The 21,728-nt window shown below is 40.8% G+C and overlaps 2 protein-coding genes across 5 annotated transcripts; one reads left to right on the plus strand and one right to left on the minus strand.

The window, feature by feature from the left end:
• The first annotated feature begins 621 nt into the window (after nucleotides 1-621).
• On the plus strand, nucleotides 622-8,953 carry ggcx (gamma-glutamyl carboxylase). Its single transcript, XM_079525023.1, has 15 exons — nucleotides 622-814; nucleotides 1,725-1,958; nucleotides 2,194-2,352; nucleotides 3,296-3,461; nucleotides 3,545-3,623; nucleotides 3,720-3,826; nucleotides 5,026-5,189; nucleotides 5,508-5,809; nucleotides 6,367-6,498; nucleotides 6,586-6,737; nucleotides 6,864-7,033; nucleotides 7,200-7,330; nucleotides 7,423-7,570; nucleotides 7,971-8,172; nucleotides 8,336-8,953. Exons 1-15 carry the CDS (start codon nucleotides 790-792, stop codon nucleotides 8,493-8,495), a joined length of 2,331 nt encoding a protein of 776 aa, XP_079381149.1. The 5' UTR covers nucleotides 622-789; the 3' UTR covers nucleotides 8,496-8,953.
• On the minus strand, nucleotides 6,385-21,330 carry snx24 (sorting nexin 24). 4 transcript variants are annotated; one of them, XM_079525026.1, is made up of 8 exons: nucleotides 21,095-21,330; nucleotides 19,577-19,660; nucleotides 18,958-19,062; nucleotides 16,458-16,552; nucleotides 16,278-16,307; nucleotides 15,969-16,033; nucleotides 15,693-15,759; nucleotides 6,385-6,452 (listed from the first exon to the last, which is right to left on the minus strand). In XM_079525026.1, the coding sequence occupies exons 1-8, from the start codon at nucleotides 21,161-21,163 to the stop codon at nucleotides 6,449-6,451; spliced, it is 519 nt and encodes a 172-aa protein (XP_079381152.1). In that variant the 5' UTR covers nucleotides 21,164-21,330; the 3' UTR covers nucleotides 6,385-6,448. The 4 variants fall into 4 exon arrangements, 3 of the variants coding, with proteins under 3 accessions (XP_079381152.1, XP_079381150.1, XP_079381151.1); XR_013791969.1 differs by lacking the exon at nucleotides 6,385-6,452 and adding an exon at nucleotides 9,057-10,064 and having other exon boundaries at nucleotides 15,628-15,759; XM_079525024.1 differs by lacking the exon at nucleotides 6,385-6,452 and adding an exon at nucleotides 9,057-10,064.
• Between the last annotated feature and the right edge of the window lie 398 nt (nucleotides 21,331-21,728).

Here is a 21,728-nt window from a genome sequence, read left to right on the forward strand (position 1 = left end):
CAAAGACACAATAATATGCATGTCGCTGCTCCAAAATTGTCAATGAATGGTAGACACTAGACTGCATCTTTGCGTCTGCCCGTGTGAACGTAACAGAGATATACTTTGCTCAATGCTGCCATCTATGTACTACCGACCGCATGTCTAGCATTAGGAAATATGTAACCTCGCCTCACCAGGCTTTCCACCACCTCGGATAATACCGTAATATTATCCATAGATGTATTATTATCCTCACTTTGCTGTAAGCGTACTCCTTTTCAATGTAAATGTTAACTGGTATTGGTATCATATTTACAAATACAGCAGCTTAAATAAACATTCAAACACATGATCATCATCATCATCACTGAACAACACACTTTCCCATCTTTACTACGCTTTTGGCCATTGCATTTTTCCCCCATATGAAATCATCTAAAAAAAAACGAAACCAAATAGTCTATACATTCTTATATTTATATGGAACAACAGTCTCATTCCTGACCACTGGAAGCAGTAGATATCTGTGTGTGGTCGGCGACCTGTCAGAGGCGTGTTCTAAAGAGGAACCAACCAATAAGCAAAGAGCACTTCTGTCACAACATTCCAATCCCATCCTACTCCCTTCCTTCTCTGCTCTGCACACTGTGCAAAGTGACACGTAAACTTGTTCAACTATTTGCGTGTGTGGTGGACCGTGGGGCAGCCTTACCTGGCACAGGGGAAAGGAAGGAGTGTATTTATATTAAAAAAAATCCCTGTCCAAAAGATCTTCCATCACCCAGCTATTGTAGATGATCTGGTACCATGGAGGCAACTGACGCCACTGCAGGTAGGTTGGCACTTATAGCCTACGTGCAAATTTGCAATACAGCATGTGGTGGTTAATGGTTATTTATTAATAATATGTTGTGGTTCCAAAGCATGCAGCCGTGAGGCTGGGTGCAGTGCTGAAAATAGAGGGCTGCTCAAGCATTATTACTGTGTAATACATAATACTAGTGTTATATATGTGGTGAATCCAGACAGCATCCTCTAGACCTCTACCAATAAAATGAAGAATGGGTCATCACCATGTTGGCTTGTGGTGGATATTTTTGTTAACATTCTATTTTTGCATGCAAAATGAGTGAACAATAATATTACCCCAAAAAAACATAAATAGATGGCCCTGAATGACCATACCAGGTCTGTAACTCTGAGAGTGTTCAGAGTTAAGGGGATCTTTGCAAATAAAACATTTGAGAACCACTACTACTAGTGGACTCCTAATGTGCCATAGTCGATAGTCCCATAGAGTCATAGTAAATAATTGTCATACATATTCTGAAGAAAATCTGGAGACTGACAAAAAATGGTAAATAAATGGTAAATGGTGCATTTATATAGCGCCTTTATCCAAGGCGCTTTACAGAGATTGTGCATTACATTCACCCATTCATACACCGATGGCAGCGGAAACCATGCAAGGTACCAACTAGCACATCGGGAGCAATTAGGGGTTCAGTGTCTTGCTCAAGGACACTTCGACAGTAACTCTGGGGGAGCCTGGGTTCGAACTGGCAACCTTACGGTTACCATCCAGACACTCTACCCCTGAGCCACCACCACCCCCCCAAATTCAAAACAACAAGACAAAGTCTTTGCCACGGACACATTTGTCCGTGTGCGGACATGTTGGTGACCCCTGCAATCAAGACTGTTAAGCGCAGCATCTTACTTGTCCTGCCTTCTCTCTGTAGGGGCTCCTTTTGTTGAGCAGACCTCGGGAGATGTCAGCAGTGACGGGGGAGAGGAGCAAACCACGACGCAAGATGAAACTCCCAGAGAAGGAGGAGGAGGGCCACCGACCGAGAGCAGGATGAAACGTATTTTTGGCTTCGAGAAGGGAGACCTTTCTTCTTGGCAACGCCTTGTGTGCCTCCTGAACCGGCCCACTGACTCTGCATCACTGGGCATCTTCCGTTGTCTGTTTGGTGAGCTGTCTATTCTGTTCTGGGGACTATTGCTTTCAGGGACTGACGTCAAGGAATGAGGTGGAAATCAGCTGCAAGAGTTTGACTGACAGACAGACAGACAGACAGACCTTCTGAGACTGTACAAATGGAACCAAATAGACCTGTGTAAGAGTCTCAGATTTACGAATTGATAAATTAAGGTGGGAATTTACTGTGGACTATAATTTATTTTCCGTCTAATTTTTAACCACAGGCATGCTGATGGCTATTGACATCACCCAAGAGCGGGGCCTTAGTCACCTAGACTTCAGGTACCTGGATGGGGCCCCAATTTGTCGCTTTCCGCTCTTCAATTTCTTACAGCCTTTGCCGATGGATTGGATGTACCTTGTCTATGTGGTAATGTTCTTCGGTGGGTACATTTATGTATTATTTAACGTGATGTTCTTGTTCTCTGTCTGGGCTTAAAGTTAACTTTTATTTAGGTATTTAGCCTTTTAGACTAGATAAGCTGAGGTTATTTGAAACCCTGAGAAGGTCATCAGAAAATTGTCTTTTCATCAAGCCTGCCAACTCAGTAATTATATACTTTGGATCACTGCAAACTGCAAAGTAAACATCTTCACAAGAGCTGCCTCCAATGCTCGGATGCTCCCTCTAATCACCTCCTGCACCAGATGTTGCACACCTGGAGATTGAATGAGCCTTTTCTGATACAGGTCCTAAACCTTGGGACATACTTAGCCGCAAGCAACTCTAGATCCTATTTTTAATATCTGGAATCTAGAGTTGCAATACCAACCCTTGACAGCCCATACATCCAAACGGAATCTGATTGTATTAAATGACGTTAAACTCACCAACATTGCATGTGCACGAACCTTTGCAGATCCTCTATCTGCAAAGGTTTTGTTTAATAAAAATCCAACATAGACATGTTATGAGCTACTTTCTGTCAAGACATTCCGTACAGGTGATTATTCTTTAAAGTGTTTGGAAGCACTCATTGGAAATCACTCAACAGTCCTGTGTGCCACCTGTTTCGAAAGTGCACATAATGCAGGAGACAGCAGGACGTTGCATTATTGAAAAAAACACACAACCAACCAACCTACAACAACTTCATGCCTCTGTCCCAAATCTCACTGCTCCTAGCGATTTTGCTTTGGTTTAGCTGAACATGATTTGTTTTTTACACTAACTTGTATAGACCATTTCTAAGCTACCACATTTTACTTAAGGTTCCTTGTCTCATACAGTGTGCCTTGACTTGCTATGTATGGTTATCTGTCTGTCTTTTCCGTCCGTCCATCCAACAAATACAGTTAAACATGCATATATGTTTTGTACTATAGGTGCTGTGGGTATTATGCTTGGATGTTTCTACCGTCTCTCCTGCCTTATGTTCATATCCACCTACTGGTATGTCTTTTTTCTGGATAAAACGGCATGGAATAATCACTCCTACCTATATGGCCTTATTGGATTCCAACTAACATTCATGGATGGCAACCGATACTGGTAAGATCGTTTTGCACATGTGATTGATTGCATTCCTCAAATTGTTAGCTCACTTGATGAATGGATTCATGTTTCATTTGTAGGTCAATTGATGGGCTACGGAAACCTGCGAAAAGAAATGCCCATGTGCCACTTTGGAATTATACTCTCTTAAGGACACAGGTTTGTACAGTTATACAAGGAATGTTGTCCTTGTAGAATCAGTTCAACTTGGAGTGTTGTTCTTGTAATGAAGTCTATATTTATTATCACTTACAGGTATTCATTGTATACTTCCTTGCTGGAATCAAGAAATTGGATGCAGACTGGGTGGAGGGTTACTCAATGTCATACTTAGTACACCATTGGCTCTTTGATCCATTCAAGTGAGTACAAGCCAAAGCACAATTGTTTGGGTTGTGTGATTACCTTGCCATGACGTTACTCCAAATATTTGGCAACATACTACTGTATCTTCAATAGTTCTACCATAGATTTTTAAAATATATATGCGAGATTAATAAATGTATATAGAGAGTATGCACAGGCATGATTTTCCCATCAGGACACGCCCCCCTCATCTAGACTGAGTGGCAAAACATTGAGCAGCATGGAGTGTTGGAGTTTGGAAGATTTTTATGAAACAAAAACTTTGCAGGTAGAGGATAATTCAAGCTTTTCGTACAGCTGCAATGTTGGTGAGTTTAACATTGTTTAATGCAATCAGACAGGACTTTTCTGTTTGGATGAATGGGCTGGCAAGGCCAGAAAGTAGTTTTTTGCCACTCAGTGGGCGTTCCCGCATAACTTCCAGGTACGATGATGTCACACGCATACCCTCTATTGCCATTTACAAGTGCAATACCAAACATAGTGAGAACTGGTTGAGGAAGCATACCTACCAGATCTCCTTACTAATTAAAATAGTAAGATCAACACAAAGTAGCCATTTTTATTTCCAAAATACGCAATTTAGACGGGTATTTTGATTTCATACATTGGCAGAATCCACTTAGTTTACGTTCATTAGTAAGCTACAAGTGTGACTTTGACACCTGTTCCCCTGTGCAATGTAACCAGGAGACAGTTTTGGATGATCAATAATTATCTATGGAACTATTGAAGATACATATGTTTGGAGTTTGGAAGTGTTGCTTCTCCTTATTCGGTTACATATATTTAGACCTGAGGACGATTCTAAAAATGTCTTCTAAATCATGACAGTTTTCTGAAAAACCTATGTTTCTATGTCAGTGGTGCTCAACCTATTTCATGTCAAGGACCCCTAGAATCATATGTATTTGGCCGCCGACCCCCATATCAAAATATGTTGTTTCAGGGAGGACACCCCCAGAAGCAAAGATTTGAGTTAAAAACGTTTGCTCTGAAAGAATATACATTCAAAGATTTGCGCCACATTTTCACGATTTTTCAAAAATAGCAGACCTACAAACTCATATGAGCTTGTAGATCTGCTATTTTTCAATAGCTAAATCCTTAACACACCAAAAGGGGTTCCCGCTCAGAATGGGTTAAGAAGATGCCTCACATCTGATCTTTATTGTACTCCTACATTTCTTTCTAGATTGATTCTTCCAGTGGAGATGGTAAACCTGGTGGTGATACATGGAGGTGGTCTTATTCTGGATCTGACCGCTGGCTACCTGCTGTTCTTTGATGCCACGCGACCATTTGGAATTGTCTTTGTCAGCTACTTTCATTGTATGAATTCACAACTGTTCAGCATCGGTGAGAGCTCATTTTAAAGCCACTTGGCTGCACATAGCAAGCCTTCTATTTAGCTGGTCCAATGCCTGATTTATAAGCGGATGTTCGTGTCGCACATCATTAATAGCAGGTCTAAAAGCTCACAATGTGTGTGAGATCGGTTGTAGATCCGTTATTTTCGGTGCACGTCACAACGTGTAACTATCGGTAAGTATAAATCAGGCATTATGTTGTGGATAGAAGACATAGTGAAAATAAATGTAGCCTAAAATCTGTATGAGCACACATTAACCTGACCCGATTACCATCCTTTGATTGCAATGTACAAATTCTTTACAGGGATGTTCTCCTACACCATGTTGGCCACCAGTCCCCTCTTCTGCTACCCTGACTGGCCGAGGAGGTTTTTTGCCCGCTTCCCAGAGTCCCTAAGAGTAGTTCTGCCCCTTACATCTCCAAACCCTCAACCCAGTACGTCCTGTGTTTACCCTGACATCCAGAACACCAGCACAGAACATCAGGAGACCCCCTCTCTCCCCAAAGCTTCCAAACCATGGTTTAAGCACAAGCTGAGAGCTGCGTTCGTTATTCTCTACCTGGCTGAACAGTTCTTCCTGCCTTATTCTCACTTCGTCACACAGGTCAGGTATACCCTCATGAAGCCTGATTTATTCTTCGTTGCAACCTGAAAATAGCTGATCTACAACTCAACACATATTGCAAGCTTGTAGATCTTCTAGATTTTTGGCATGTGACAAAATTAAGCATTATTCCTTTCTTTTTAGAAATGTATTTAAATTCATGTATATGTATTTTTCTGTGGTCATCATAATGTTCAACACTGTACAAAAAAAAGTTAAGCCCATAAGACATGAACAGATTGATTTTAAAGGCAGCGCAGTGAGTGAAATGTTGCGTAAACTTTGTTTACTCGAGTCATGTCTATTTTGTTTAAAAAGTAGGTACACTGCTGTAAGCCTTTTAACCTCGCTAACCCAGCCTTGATTACTCAATCAGTGTCAATATTGTCTGCAGCAAACATAGCTCAGATTTCCTTTCTCAGCTGGAGGTGAAGGGCCTCAGCATGATCAGGACGTTACAAATACTTATCTTAATACCATATAGTTAATTTGTGGTACAAGTAATAACTTTACAAATTTGCAAATAAATTGTACTTGTACTTTTTTATTTTATTTAGGGCTACAACAACTGGACCAATGGCTTGTATGGGTACTCCTGGGACATGATGGTTCACTCTCGCAGCCACCAGCATGTCAAAATCACCTATAAAGATGGAAAAACGGGAGAGATTGGATATTTGAACCCTGGGGTGAGCCACAGAGAAAACACGCAGTCTAAAGATTAATGAATTAAATTGTGAACATATTTCATATGAACTACTGTATGTTGTGTGTAGGTGTTCACACAAAGCCGCCGCTGGAAAGACCACGGAGACATGTTGAAACAGTACGCCACTTGCCTCAGTCACTACCTACCTCGATACAACATCTCTGAGCCTGAAATATACTTTGATATTTGGGTCTCTATCAATGAGCGCTTCCAGCAAAGGTATGCTTAAATAAGCCCTTTTTTAAATTTATAAGAAATATTTTCTTTTTGATTTTACTTTAGATGAATCAAACCAATCCATTGTCAGCGTGGTGCTCATATTTGCTCTGCACTATACTCCGCAAGGATCTTTGACCCCCGTGTGGATATTGTAAAGGCTGAATGGTCACCTTTCCGTCCCAACCCCTGGCTGATGCCCCTTCTGGTAGACCTCTCACCTTGGAGGACCAAGTTTCAGGAGATTGAGGGCAGTCTGGACAACCAGACAGAGATCGTCTTTATCGCCGACTTCCCAGGTTACACATTCCCTGTTCTGTCTTTCTTTGTTCTGAGGGGAACGAGTATGTGTTTACCATCTTTTTTTATCCACCATCTCCCTTTACTTTTTGCTCATGGCGTGTGCCGCTAAACATTATCAGCTGGGTCATTTGTGCTAATTGCAAGCATGCGTCCTGTACACAGGCCTTCACCTAGAAAACTATGTAAGTGAAGACCTGGGCAACACCAGTGTTCAGGTGCTACAGGGCCAGCTGATGGTTGAGATATTAGAGGAGAAGAAGAACTACACGCTGCAACCTGGAGAGCAGATGAAGGTAGCGCAATACATCATCACAGTTGGCTTTGTACTTCATTCCATGAGATGACAGGTATTTAGATGTGTGTGTGTGTGTGTGCGTGCGCGCAGATACCTGCTGGCGAATATCACAAGGTATACACAGTATCTGAGGAGCCCTCCTGCTACATGTACATCTATGTCAACACTACAGAAGCAGCCCTACAGGAGAACTTCACCAAGCTGTTCGAGCTCCAAGAACGAATTCGCAATGGAACAGGTGAAGCCTTTATAATGTCACTATGGAGTAATAATCTCCATAAGATAGTCTAAAGCCCTAACCACACCAAAGGGTCAAGATGGTTTTAGTGTTGTCCCTGCGGTGTGATATGTCTTTTTGCACGTTGACCCTAGTGATTCAACGCATGGAATTCAATGGCCCAAACGGCCAAACCATACCAAAGGGTCGAGACGGTTTTAGCGTTAACTCCTTGCAACCATTTGGACCCAAGGAGTTGCATGGTGACCCTTTGGTGTGGTTAGGGCTTAAATTATACTGGCGTGCATGACAAATAGTATTTTGCATACAAAAAGCCAGGCAATTCATGAAAAGTAGCCAGATAAACTATAAATCTATAAAACGGAAATATTTGTGGTTCTCAATCCCGTTTTCGCTACAGAAACAGAACCCCTGCCTCCAGAACTGCAGCCGCTTATCGCTGTAGGTGATGACGGGGCAGAGGTCAATGCCACTGATCCAATTGTTCGCCTGTTCCTGAGGAGGCAGCGGCGCATGAAGGAGGTGAAGAAGCGCAGGGAGGCCAATGTGTTTGAACGACTGGATCGTTTTGTGGTGAAAAAGTATTACATGTTACGGAGGGGGTGAGTCTGGCCATTTTCTTGTTAATTAAACCGAATGACAGATCATATGCTGTATATAAAACACAGGAACTGCACATCCAAACCCTTACATATTTGGTTTACTAACCAACATATTCATAGACCTCTTTACTTTGCATGTCATTTTACTATCTCACTCTTATAGATTCTTGATGACAGCCATTGCGATGCGGAACCTGGCATTTGGTCTTCCTCCTCTGGAACAGCTGACCAGGGAAGTTAACTTTGCGAATATGAAAGAGTCACAGGCAGAAGGCAACCAAGATGAGCGCCTCAAAGATGAAGTTGGTCACGGGGAACTTTAAAAACAGAATTATTGTGGCAGTGCCTGTAAGCGCTGAATGTGCAGGTCAATTAACACATGTGTGGGCAATTACTACTGGACTGTTACTACACAGCTGCCCATCAGTTGATTTTTACACAACAAAGTCAGTATTTCTTATGTTTATTAACTTAACTTTGTACAGAGATATTTTCTGTAAATTAGAGCGCTACCAAAAATAGAATGATGCATTTCAGTTTATTACTTGTTTTGTTGTGCAATATCATGTCATTATTGCGAGTATTATTTTATATTGTCCAAACGCTACACTTTCACCTTTGCACACTGAATCAGCAAAGGTTGAGCTGTAGATTATGCTCTCTCAGTCTAAGGTCCTCTGATATGAGAACTGATCCATGAAAATATAAAACACTAATTAGTAGGCTGTCAACTGTTCTTTTTTTTTGTATTTTCTTCTATAATAAAATGTGAAAAACTGGATTCATGCCGATTCTGTGGGGGGAGGGTCCACACACTTATTGTCCATAATAAGGCTTCACTTATATACAGTACATATTTCACGGACACTTGAAGTAAACACATGTGGAAATAATCATCTTTTATTCATGTCAGTCTTCATACATATCTTACAGATTATAGTGCCCTTCCTAAAGTGCTACAGTACAACTCTCCACAGTGTTGATAGGGTGACATTATGGCACACAATGTGATACAAGATACATATACAGTCAGAGCACAATCAGTACAAGGTTACACAATATAAATAAACTCCAAATATAAATCTACCATACAGATATCTATAGAAATTACTTTGTTATAAAACACAGCAATCATGATTTGTTTGGCTTAGATGGGTTATTCATAATTTCTCATAGGTTTGCACATACTGTTTAAAACGGGTCACTTTGCCACATAGTGTCAGTCAAGTCAGACAATTGTTTCCACTGGAGTATATAGAGCAGGTAACCAAACACTGGCCAAATTGTAAGTGCATTTTTTTTTATATTAAACAAAGTTCAGCAAAGATAGCAAATGTCCACAATATATGAGATGCCTTTTCAGTTCCTTGGGCACAGTTCATTTAAATTTAATATTCAGACATTCAGAGGTTTATTATATTTCGCGATTAATTTGATTGACATAGCCCACCATGAACTCCGTTAAAAACACACCTGCAGTATGTGACAAGTGTGAATTGTATCTCCACATTTGCAAAACTTAAAGCATTGGCCTACATAAATGGAACATTTAGTGTAACATTAGTGTTAAATGCTGGTCCTTAGCTAATTTAAATTAAGTGTCATAGTCTTTCCCTTCTCCCCTATTATGTGAAAATCGACATGGGCCTCATTTATAAAGATGTTCATGTAAAAACAAAAGGGAAAAAAAAAACGTAAATTACTTACAATAATTCATGCACAAGCTGAGGTGTACAGAACTTCAACTTGACACGAAGGTAGCTAAGAATGCATTGGTTTTGTATGTAGACGTGGTGTTCATTGGCCACCAGTGGTCTGCATCAGACAGCTTAGTTTATCCAATAGTCCTTCCTGTCTCTGGATTTCCATGGTCACATTGAGACATGATCACCCTAGAAAACATGACACTAGTCACTGCATCCTCATTTCATTCAGGTCATGGAACTGAACTGGTCTGACTAAAATAAAATTCAAGGTCAATGTAATGCCTCCTGGCTGCATTATTAGTTTCTTTCCTGTTCACCGTTTGAGCTCTCAGCATCTGCAACTGCTCAAGCCTCTCTTAACTGGCCCCGACAGTATCTACACGTCACTGCAAATTCATTTGCATTCTGAATGAAAATAAATTAATTTGGAGAACATATATACGGCAGTGCATACTAGTACTACTGACAGTATGCATCAAGAAGCAGCTGGCCAGGAGCTTGTTTTGATACGATGCCTTCCTCCTCGAGTATAATGAAACGGATGTTTCAGGCTGCTGATATGTTACTTTTGGCCTGGACTAGAGCCTTCATCAGAAGAACACAGCTTGATGTACTACTAGCAAAATAAAGGAATGTGAATCCTGAAGCTGAAGTCTTGCATTTTTATCCTTTGCAGTAGCACTACTTACACCCATCTGGTGTTTTTATACTAAGCATTGACTGTAGCTGGGCACCTACAATGAAGGAGAGACAGTCAGAGGAAGCGCATGAGCTCTACTATAAGATGGTTGCGTTCAGGGCTTGAGATACAAGAACATACTATCAACATCAACAGCAGTACGATCTCCCTGCACCTCTACATGACAAAGATCACTGAATCTTTCCTAATTTCTCTCTGATCGTCGGTCATGTGTTCCCACCACACACCTTTCCCCATCTCCATATGTCCACTGCATTCTCTCCTCACCCCCCTTGATCCTTTGACCCTTTTCTTTCCTCAAACTCTTCCACTTACACATTTGTATCTACCCTCTCAGCTTCCCTTTCACCTTTAGGACGGTTTGTCTTAGGGCAGATTCACTGTTTGATTCAAACTGTTCCCGAATACAATTGCCTGGTCCCCGCTGGCTATGATTCACATTGGCCTTGATTCTTCCGCACCCGAGTACACTTCATTCAACTGTGTTCAATGCTTTCACATTGCAGTGATCCGTATCCGAGTATACACTTCAATCAGTCCCGGGACTACCTCTCTATTATGTGGTCTACTATGTGGTCCCAGGAGCGTTTGGGTGATCCTCTCCCGACAACGATACGCAGCATTCACACTACCACAACATCTGCCAAGTGCGCACCCAGGACCATGGTGTGAATCTGCCCTTAATTTGTCCATTCTCATCTGCTCAAGTAAATGGTAAAATGGTAAATGGTGCATTTATCCTTTATCCTTTATCCAAGGCGCTTTGCATAGATTGTGTGTGGGATCCCACACACATTCATACACAGATGGCAGAGGAAACCATGCAAGGCACCAACTTGCACATCAGGAGCAATTAGGGGTTCAGAGTCTTGCTCAAGGACACTTCAACACCAACTCTGGGGGAGCCCACAGGGATCGAACTGGGAACCTCACGGTTCCCATCCTGCTGCTCTACCGGCCACTCTACCCCTGATCCACTGCCGCCTTGCCGAGCCATGAGGCAGGAGCCTATCTCCCGTTTCTGTTCGTTGAAAATGTGCATTGTTACTATAGCAATCAGACACCAAGCTTAACTGACGTTACGTGAATATGGCAGCCAAATGCCTTCAATCACAACTGTCACTCCACTACTCCTCCCTTACGTCAGCCTACCTTTAGCCCATCTGATCAAACTATGGACTGGTATTAGTCCCCTCAAAGCCGTTCGGCTTTACTGTAGTTTATTGTAATTGCGTGATCTATAGCCGATCTACAAGCTCACAACATGTTGCGCAACACAGACGCACAACTAAGTATAAATTAGACTTTACTACGACAATTACTTTCACTGATGCACTCCTCACCACAACGGCTCATGTGTGCAGTTCAGTGTCGTATGCCTTGAACCTGAACCACCATGATCAATCTTTTTGCCCACAACATGTATCAAGTTCCCATCGGAAAACAACATTACCAAGGCCACTGAATGAAAATAGCTTCTTGGGGGGAGGGGGGATCTTGTTCACATGGGGTAAATTTAGGATGGGTTGTGGGAATATGCATTGCCTTAATGTAGAAAAGGGTTTGTATTTAAGAAGAAGCAGGTTTGCATTTTGTGCTGACAAAATAGTTTAGTGTTCACCTTAAAGATGCGTTGTGCGATGCAATGTAGAAGGGGAATTAATAATTATGGTAACAAGTCATTGTTTTCCAAAATAAGCCAGCTCTCCTGATCCCCTGTGACATTTTCCTCTGGCTCCCCATACCTCTGGCTCCCCATACATACACAGACAAACTGAGACAAACTTAGCTACTACTAGCTTGTCTGTTTCAGTTTTGTTAGCTTGTCAAGTGAAGAGGTAGGTAGTTTAAATGTGTGAAAGAATGACATCATCATCATCAAAAGTATGCACACTCCAGGCCTCCTATACCACAATTGTAATGCACTGAGTAAGGAGACCATGTTTTCAAACCCCCTAACTAGGACCCTTGAATGAACCTGGAAATGTATGCACACATGCATGCACAGATTTAATTGCACACCCAGTTGTGTTCATCAGGATGAGGGGACAATTGTTTCAGTGCTTGGCACATTGTTAAGTGCTTAACACACCTAGCACCTTTCAACAGAACACAACATGATAAACGTTTATGTTTCTGGGACAATTCCTGGACAAACCGCAACAATGTTCTGCATGCCGGCCCTTAGTTAAGTCTGAGGAAGAGCCTGCTTTCACTCACTCTTTATATAGTGCTATGGACGCTAACTGTTGATTCTTTCTCTTGGATCTTTTTTACATTCTATGCCTTATCCAGCACCTGTACTGAAGTTTGTTTTGAATGTGCATGCTTTTATTTTGATTATTACCTTTTGCAGGCATTTCCAACTACAGTAGTTACAAGACATCTTGCCAGAATGGAGTGGAGATGTATGGGTACTAAATGGGAGGGAGGGAGCCGAGTTTAAATGTATTCCCAATAAAGAATTTCAAACATAAAAGAGCAAGAGGGAAACCACTTCAAGCCAAAAAAAAAGTTGATCTAGCTCACAATGTGTCGCATTGCGGTGAGTTCAAGTCAAGCCAGATTGATAGGGTTTAGAATGGAGGAAAAACTACATGGACAGCTGGCATGTGCACATATTGGCTGATAGGTTTGGTTATTGTTACTTAGTACTTTAAAAGGTATTAAGTTAATTAAGTAACCATAGTAGCCAACAAGTATCATTAAAGGTATATTCAGTGATTTCACTTAATTCAAATATCACTTATTTTTATGTTTTGTCGTGATAATACTACCTACTATAGTGTGCTGACCATATAAGGAGTTCCTCCCTGTCCTCAGTTAACCCCTGGGGGTCAAAAAACCTTAGGTTTCGTTTTTGGCTAGGTGGCCCAGCCTTCATCCAATCAGGATAGAGAGGCCTTCCGCCAATCATGATCGAGCAGGGGGCTGGCCTTGGTGTGTGTGCACTGTTGGCCTGTCGCGTGCATGTGCATATCTTGTTACCGGGACGGACAGGGGGGTTTTCCAAATCACTGAATGCTCCTTTAAAGCAATGCCAGTCAATTGAGTCCAGCAATCAATACCTACTTCCCTAACACCATACAACACATCATTTTGGCCCACTACAACTTCTAATTTGGCTCGTTATAATATGGTATAATATATATATAATAATATGGTCCCCCAGTCCCTTAGGGTATTTTTGTCACAGTACATTTATTTGCACATACGTGAAATTTGTCCTCTACTGTACAAATGTACAGTAGAGGACTACTGTACATTTGGAGGACTAATTTACCCATTTTAAAGATGGAGTGCCACGTTTTTTGTAGTTTTCCAGTTTTTGAGTGGTGCAACCACTCCAAGGAACAGCAATGTCCGTGTCCATGTGACACCTATGTGACTTGTGTTAACCTATGTTTGTGTGTGACTCATGTGTGACTCATGAGTACCAGTAGGGGCGCTGTCATGCCAGAAACAGAGAGAGAAATAGTGCTGCACTGTTGCCTGCTAATGAGAGAGAGAGAGAGAGAGAGAGGGGGGGGGGGTGTAAGGGGGGGGGGGAGTTGCACCACTCAGTTCACACGGGTGTGATTTTTCATGTGTCTATGAGGTGACAGTACTTCATTAGACACCCTGGAGTCGTTTTTATGTGCAATGGTGTATTAACTTTGTATTTAGGGTTTCTTCCTGGAGGCTGAACCCTTGACAGTCAAACGGGCCAATGAAATAAACGGTAAAATAGTGACATCACACTATCAGCACTTCCCCTAACCCCTCCCCCTTTATCATACTACAGCTGTGGGTGCGGCTTCAGTTCAGGTGGATCACCACCCATCACCACCCACCAGGCAAACCAGGCATACTTAATGAACTGGTGGGCGTGTCCACATAAAAGCATGATTTTAACAAATACTGTACACTTTTTGGAAAAAGTTCTTCCTCCTTATATTATAATAATACCTGATGATCATGTTTTAGGGTGGAAAAAAATCGTGGCACTCCATCTTTAACTATTAGGAACAGTGGGGCTATAGCCAGGGGTTGAGTGTCTTGCTCAGACACGAACTGGGCCGGGGGTGAACTGGGGACCTTCTGTTTCCGAGGCGGCCTCTCGACCCATTCAGCTATGGCTGAAGTTTATGTGACGCTTCTGAAGCAGTCAAAAGTGTGGCTGGCTTTGAGCTGTATTATGTGTCAAGGCCTCTTCCACTCCAGCAGAGCGGATCTTTTCCAGTGCTGGAGAAACAATAAGTACAGAAAGGTTATGTCTGTCTTCAGAAAAAGCAGACTTTGTTTATGTGAAGAATTATAAGTGGGACTAGGCACCCGGCCAGGACTAGGCACTACCCACCACCATGGAGGCAGGGGGTTCGAATCCACCATGGTGCATCCGGCTTTTGTCGAGTATTTATCTATATGAAGTATGCATCCAATTGTTCGGGGGAGGTAAGCCGGGAGGGAGGTTGATATTTGTCACTGCACACACTACTACAGACTGGGGCAGTCGGCAGGGAGTGTTGGGCCAGAGGAGTAGGGCAGAGGCTCTACATCTGTGGTTAAAATGGCCGTTTAAATGCATACTTGATTCAGTTAAATATTTTTTTTATGTTTAAAAAAAAAAACTACTATTTCTATACTCAAGTACTTACAGTTACAACAGTACATGACTGATATTCCAATGAAGTACTCCCTTGGTATCAGTGCCATTTCAAAAGACACTGTATTGTAATTTTCCAAACAATACCCAGCACTGTTGGTCAGTAGCGTTATGTCTCAATGAAACTTCCATTCAGTACAACGCATATTATTTTCAGATCTTATGAATATTGTTCATATATAATATATTTTAAGACACTCTTGATGAAGGTCATGTCAAACGTCATGTCAATTTGAATAAAACTGATGCTGCTGAGCAAGAGCAGAGTGCAGGATTTTTGTTCATGATTGCTTCACAGGCCTTATGCATATAAAACATATCCCACAATGCAGCTTTAAGGTGTGTTTTACAAATGAGGCCCAATGCAGCATATACATGTAACATACACACAAGAGCACACCTACATAGAGTTTAAATCGGAAGCAACCTTTTGTTGTAATGACTCCTCAAAACGTCTTTGTATCTCTACCTTGGTTGAAGGTCTGGATAGAATACTCCATGCATTACACCTTCAATCACAACATTTGAAAAGGTATCTAGAAGAGGGAGAAGAAAAAATATTTGCATTTTTTTGTTAAAAACGTGGGTATGCACTTCTATGTGTACGGTTGTAGTAAATATTTCCACAAATGGTTAATCTAGCAAAAGATGCAACTGTGATGTTATGGAAAGTGTTGTGTATGTAGTAGTATGTTTGTGATAGTAGTGTCTAGTCAGTATATCAAGTACAGTAGTATGATCTTACCATGGGTAGATGGGAGCAGATAGGGGTCTCTCAGAAAGAGCATAACTGGTTGGTGTGAAAGTTTACTGTAAAAGAACCCACACACGAGGCCAAGTAAAATCTCTGAATCTGCTGAGTGGCTTAGACTGATAGGAAAAAAACAATACTGCAAAAACATACATAGTGGTACAAACAAAGGCAGTGGCAACAGCATATTTTACAATGGGCAGAACCGATAGTTAACTCTTCTGAGCTTTATTTTGACAATACATTTTAAATATTCTCAAGAAACATGTTCAACAAAACTGGAAAAATAAAAACAAGACTGACCTTGATTCTTCTGATTCCGTTTCAAATGACCTTGAGTGGAAGAAAAACGTATGTTTACGCACATGGTGATCTAGATCGATGAAATGTATCTCACACTGTAAATGGGAACTCGAGACTCAACAGCACAAAACTCCTCAAGTGGCGGTTTCTTTTTATGGAAAACCCACAGCTCAAACTCACCCACAGCTTTCTGTTTTTGGCACTGAAGGAAAATGGCGGATATTCAGGAAATCCAGGAATATCTTTGGAAGAACCTCATTCTCCATGATTATAGTCTATAAAGAGGACAAAAAGGAAAATTACAGTGTATATGATGATGGACAAGAACACAAACCTATCTGCATAATTTTCATTTGTTATTCTTTTTAACCGCCAACTTTATTCCACATAGTTTGTATTCCAATGTTTCATAATTCAAATTAGTCACATTATATAATATTGTAATTCATTGCCAAATATAATACTTTCTTAAACTGTACCCTGTTGTAACCCAAAGGTAACCACAAAAAGCAGCTGGGGAAGGGCTTTCATATGGACTCAAAATATTGAAACGGTAACAAAGTAGGAAGTTCCTTACATGCAGTGAAGTAGTGGTCAAACAACACAATAGGCTCTTGACACAAACAGCAACGAGTTTGACAGCATTGCTGCCATGCTTGTGTTCCTTGCTTTTGACCTCGACTTTGACTACATTAAGACCTGAGGCCAAATCTCATGTTTTTATGTTCTGTGTGGAAGTCTAGCTGCGGTGTTGTTACGCACCAGCTAATGGGGCTCCTAATAAACTCTTATAACTAACCCGCAAATTGATATCAATTTGGCCACAGACCCTTGGTTAGGGTTAACTTGGGTTAGGGTTAGCTGATATTTTTGAATAGCCAATGCTAAAATCTAAAAGGACACAGATGCTTTCCCAATCTTAATGGGTTAACGGTACCCTTTAACTTTGACCACACCTACAGTATATGTCCATACAGCGGTCGTTATTTGTCGTTTCATTTTCCAATCGTCTGATGTCAGATAAGAAAGACATCAACATAGAGGTACCGTCCGGTATGTTGAATTGTATAATTAACTACTTAAGCCCTGCTGTATACTTCATCATCTGACAAATAGCTCATAAGCTCACGAGAATACTGGAGAGGTCGCCCTTTTACCAATTCGCCCTGGGCGTACAGCCGGCGCCCGGCTCAGCCTGGTATTCCTAAACGTAACCTAAGTAAACTATACCGGTATGCCTTAAACAGTCAAACCTAACCTTAACCTCATTAAAACGGTGCCAAAACCTAACTATCTATGCAACGGTAGTCTGATCTCCTATATGGCAGTGAATGCTGGACCCTGAAGCCAATCGTGCAGAAGTCACTAGATGGGTGCTACACCAGAAGGCTGCGTGTAGTACTTAACATCAATAGGAGTGTACATGTTACCAACAAGAACCTGTATGATGGAATGCCAAGGGTGAGCCAGAAAAAAGCAGCCAGGAGAATGAGACTAGCAGGACACTGCCAAGTGCCAAAGACACCAGGAGCTGCCAGCCAGAAAAGTAGTGCTGTGGGAACCAACACACTGGCACCGTTCACGAGGACGTCCCACATTAACATAATATGTGGATGTACTCAAGAAAGACGCAGGAACGCAAAGTACCAACGAACTGGCCAGATGTATATGGAGAACCGGGATGACTGGAAGCGACGATGGAGGGCTCGTCTGAGGACGACCTAGAGAGAGAAAACCTACCCCCATTCCAAAACTTAACCCCAGTAAAACTATGCCTAACCCTAAACTTATTTCTAACCTTATTCTCAGTAAAACGAATACAAGAATTGCGCGAGGTCAGCGGAAAAAAACGGGGAGGACTCGGATTCACGGCGACTTCTCCGGTTTCCGCTCACAACATTGCATCACGACGTGTCGTGAGCTTGTAGATCTGCTCTTTCGGGGCTGCATTTTTCTCCTTTCTTCTAAGCTAATTATGGACCAAATTACATATAAGCCTAATGCGTTTAGATTTTACACAGGGATGCAGGTACCAGTATTGACGACTAAAACTATGACGAAAAATGTGCGTCGAGTACATTTTTTTCACTGACAAAAACTAAATGGAAACTGGAAGCTATGATGACTAAAATAAACTGGAAGCTATGATGACTAAAGTATTAAGTTTTATACTTCATCCTTCTTCTTTTCGGGCATTGTTGGTGTTTTTTTGTTTCAGTTTTGTTTTAATGTATTGGTTTTCAAATAAATTATAATAATTTTCGAAATAAACTCATTCATTCATAAAACTAAGACTAAATATATCTTATGGACAATTTCGTCAACAAATAAAAACTAGACTAAAATGTTAGGAAGGGACTAGTGGACACTGGACAAGAGATTTTACACTTGGTTGCAACGCGTCGCACTGCACCGCGTTGTGAGCTTGTAGATCGATGTAAAACCGATCGTGTAAAATCAGCCATTACGACGGCATCAAGGCCCGCCAAAATACATTTTAGTCGACTAAATCAACTGTAGATTTAGTCGACTAAAATCTTATGATATTTAGTTGACTAAAACTAGTCTAACACTAAAACATTAAGGTGACTAAAATATGACTAAAACTAAATGAAGTTTTTATTCCAAAGACTAAAAATGCAAATTTGCTGCCAAAAACAACACTGGCAGTGGCAGGTACCTGCAGATAGAGCTCCAGACCAAGCCTCCTCTGCTCCAGCACCTTGGGAACCCAGTTCCTCACATGTTTAGAAGGAATCTCAGGTGGCTTGATGCTCTTCTTCAACTAGAGGAGTTTAAAGATGAGTCGCAAAATGGAAATGGAAATGAAAGCAAAAATCCAAATAACACACAAGTACACAACCAGTGATGCTAATAGGGTGCATTTTGCATCGCAAAACACAGATTCTTGATAATGGACCCATCCATGGACCTTTCTGGGGGGTCCCATGGACGCACCTACTGCACTCAGCACTGTACTGTAATTTGGTGCTATTTAATTTACTGTTGTTTGCATAACTCTTTGCAATTGTCAGATTTTGAATTGTGTTTATTTCTTTCAGATACATTTTCTAATATAACCATAATTATTATAACCATATAAGATGAAATGGGCATTTAATGCTGCAATTTGTAAAAATGACAAAATATGACTCCTAACTGGAATCATAAAATGTCCATGGGACCCATCTAAAAGACCACCCATGGGTCCCGGGACCCATTACATTGAGAACCTATTAACATCACTGCCTACTAGTATTACTGGATCAACTGGATGATGTGAGATGTCAGAAACTCACCATTTTATGCAGAGCATGAAATTCACTGTAGCGCTTCTCAACGTCATGCTGCCTGCCATTCATGAGCACATCAATGCTAAAAACCTGAAAGGGAAAACAAAACAAAAAGCTAATTATAGATTTGTGCTACAAACACAGTGAGTTAATTGTTTTTGTTGTTTCAGTAAAGTTTGGCTCAAGACAATGATGTATGCCTGGCTGGTATGTCACGAGTTTATCAGAAAATGTACACTACTTCTATCTCACACAGTCCACTGTGCAAGGCAGGCAGTAATTATCTGTGTCAGCTAGTTATCAGGAAACATCTGGTTACTCTTATCCAAAATGTGAGTGACACTCTCCCACTTCCCTCAACTTGACCTGTTCCTTAAATTTGTGTAGGCCTATCTGTTGTATACCGTAGTATGGTACGGTACGGTAACCGTACAGGATTGTTCTTATCAAGATATGTCTGTTTGTATTGTGATACTTGTGATAATTGTTTTCTATGTTGTGTTTAAAACAAATGTGGTTTGTGCACTGTATACTGCAACTGAACAAAATGTGACATCTCAGAGCCTCAATAACATTGAAGAAGAAAAAAAAGATACAGAAAATGGATTAAGAAAATCACCTAGCCTTGGACAAAGTAAGACTGTCAAGTGTCAAGAGATTTATTTAATCGGTTCTGACATTTTAAATGTCAAAATCGATAAAATTAAATAAAATCTCTGAGAGTCCCAAGGTTAGAGAAGAGAATCACACATACAAAAACATGGTATTCTTGTGATATTTTAATAAAGCACAATACAACACACTTGTGCTCACAACAATACGAGTTTATCTGGTTGTCAATGTGACTCACTGTAATATTTTTTGTTGTAATGTTCACTCCCCAGATAATAGGTAGGATTAGGAATCAAGACAGGTGCCCTGCTTATTATTGCTTGAATTTGTTCCCTTTTATTTTTATTTTGTACCGCACTGAGATTACATTTTAAATATAGTTCTATGAGTGGCTCCGAAGAATTATACTTTTTGAGGATATCATTATATCATCATCAATCGAAAGTGTTAATACGATATCGGCTCACAATCATTGATTGAACAAAAAAAATCAACTTGAATTTCGGATTATTCTCGTTTTAGTCGTGGTGGAGTCGCGTAGCCTTAGATTTAGATGTAGGCCTATTTCGTATTTCTCGTAGATGTATTTTATCGATTCTGACATTTTGTCAGAATCGATCAAATACATCTACGAGAGTCTAAATCTTAGGCTATACTGTAGCATTGCTTTCTATAATAAAATGACCCGAATCCCCTGTTAGCAGCAGTAGCATAGTCGTACACAACTTGTCAAATCAGTACATTATTTGTTTAATGTAATTCATTCACACGGCACTTGTAGTTTATTTTGAGGGTGACCATAAACAAGTTGGCTGCCAATCTAAATATGTGACAGCTATTTAGGAGACAGAGAGAGAGACGACAGTCAGTCAGACAGAAATTGAGAGGGCACAAATTGAGAGTATAGCTTACCGTGTATCCCTTCTCAATCGAGCTGTTTTCTGAACGGAATGATGGTATTGAAACCCTGACGGGATGCATTGTCACAAAACAACAACATCAACGAGGATAGAGCATAATAAATAACTCTATGATGGGACAGATGCCACGAAAAGATCAGCTTTGAAGCTGGTATAATAATACTGCTGTTGGTCACTCTCTATGAGTCCCCCTGATAAAAATCATTTTTTGAACCCGAGTAAAGCCGTTCAAAGCCTCATTGCTGCCACCTAGTGAAGTGGAGTAAAGCGACACCTGAATGATCAAATCACAAGAAATACATTTTTGCATGTATTTGCAAAAATGTCATTGCAAATATGAATGTTCAAAAAACTAGGTTGTTTGGATATTCTTAGGGAAAGTACTGATTTTAATTTTATAAAAAGTGTTCAAATCCTTTGCTTATTGAACTATGCAGCATAGTTCATGCTGATAGCAAATCTAAATAATAAGTAACCTATTATTAGGCTATACATTCATCATGCATGCAATAGATGTTATGCAGTATACTATAGCCTACATGACAACATCTGCTCCGTGAGGACCGGTAGTTTAAAAAGAGGACACGAGTCACAATGTTTTATTCAAGTATATTTTACCAAAGGAT

The sequence above is a fragment of the Electrona antarctica genome, assembly GCF_951216825.1.
Source record: "Electrona antarctica genome assembly, chromosome: 16".
Taxonomy (NCBI): Eukaryota; Metazoa; Chordata; class Actinopteri; order Myctophiformes; family Myctophidae; genus Electrona; species Electrona antarctica.

Excerpts from the sequence above, each read along its gene's own strand:
- snx24 (XM_079525024.1), bottom strand. The coding sequence starts at position 21,163 with ATGCATCCCGTCAGGGTTTCAATACCATCATTCCGTTCAGAAAACAGC. Across the intron at positions 19,661-21,094 it reads CGATTGAGAAGGGATACACG|GTTTTTAGCATTGATGTGCT; the intron begins GTAAGCTATACT and ends TTTCCCTTTCAG. Across the intron at positions 19,063-19,576 it reads TTCATGCTCTGCATAAAATG|TTGAAGAAGAGCATCAAGCC; the intron begins GTGAGTTTCTGA and ends AAACTCCTCTAG.
- ggcx (XM_079525023.1), top strand. The coding sequence starts at position 790 with ATGGAGGCAACTGACGCCACTGCAG. Across the intron at positions 5,810-6,366 it reads ATTCTCACTTCGTCACACAG|GGCTACAACAACTGGACCAA; the intron begins GTCAGGTATACC and ends TATTTTATTTAG. Across the intron at positions 6,499-6,585 it reads TTGGATATTTGAACCCTGGG|GTGTTCACACAAAGCCGCCG; the intron begins GTGAGCCACAGA and ends TGTTGTGTGTAG.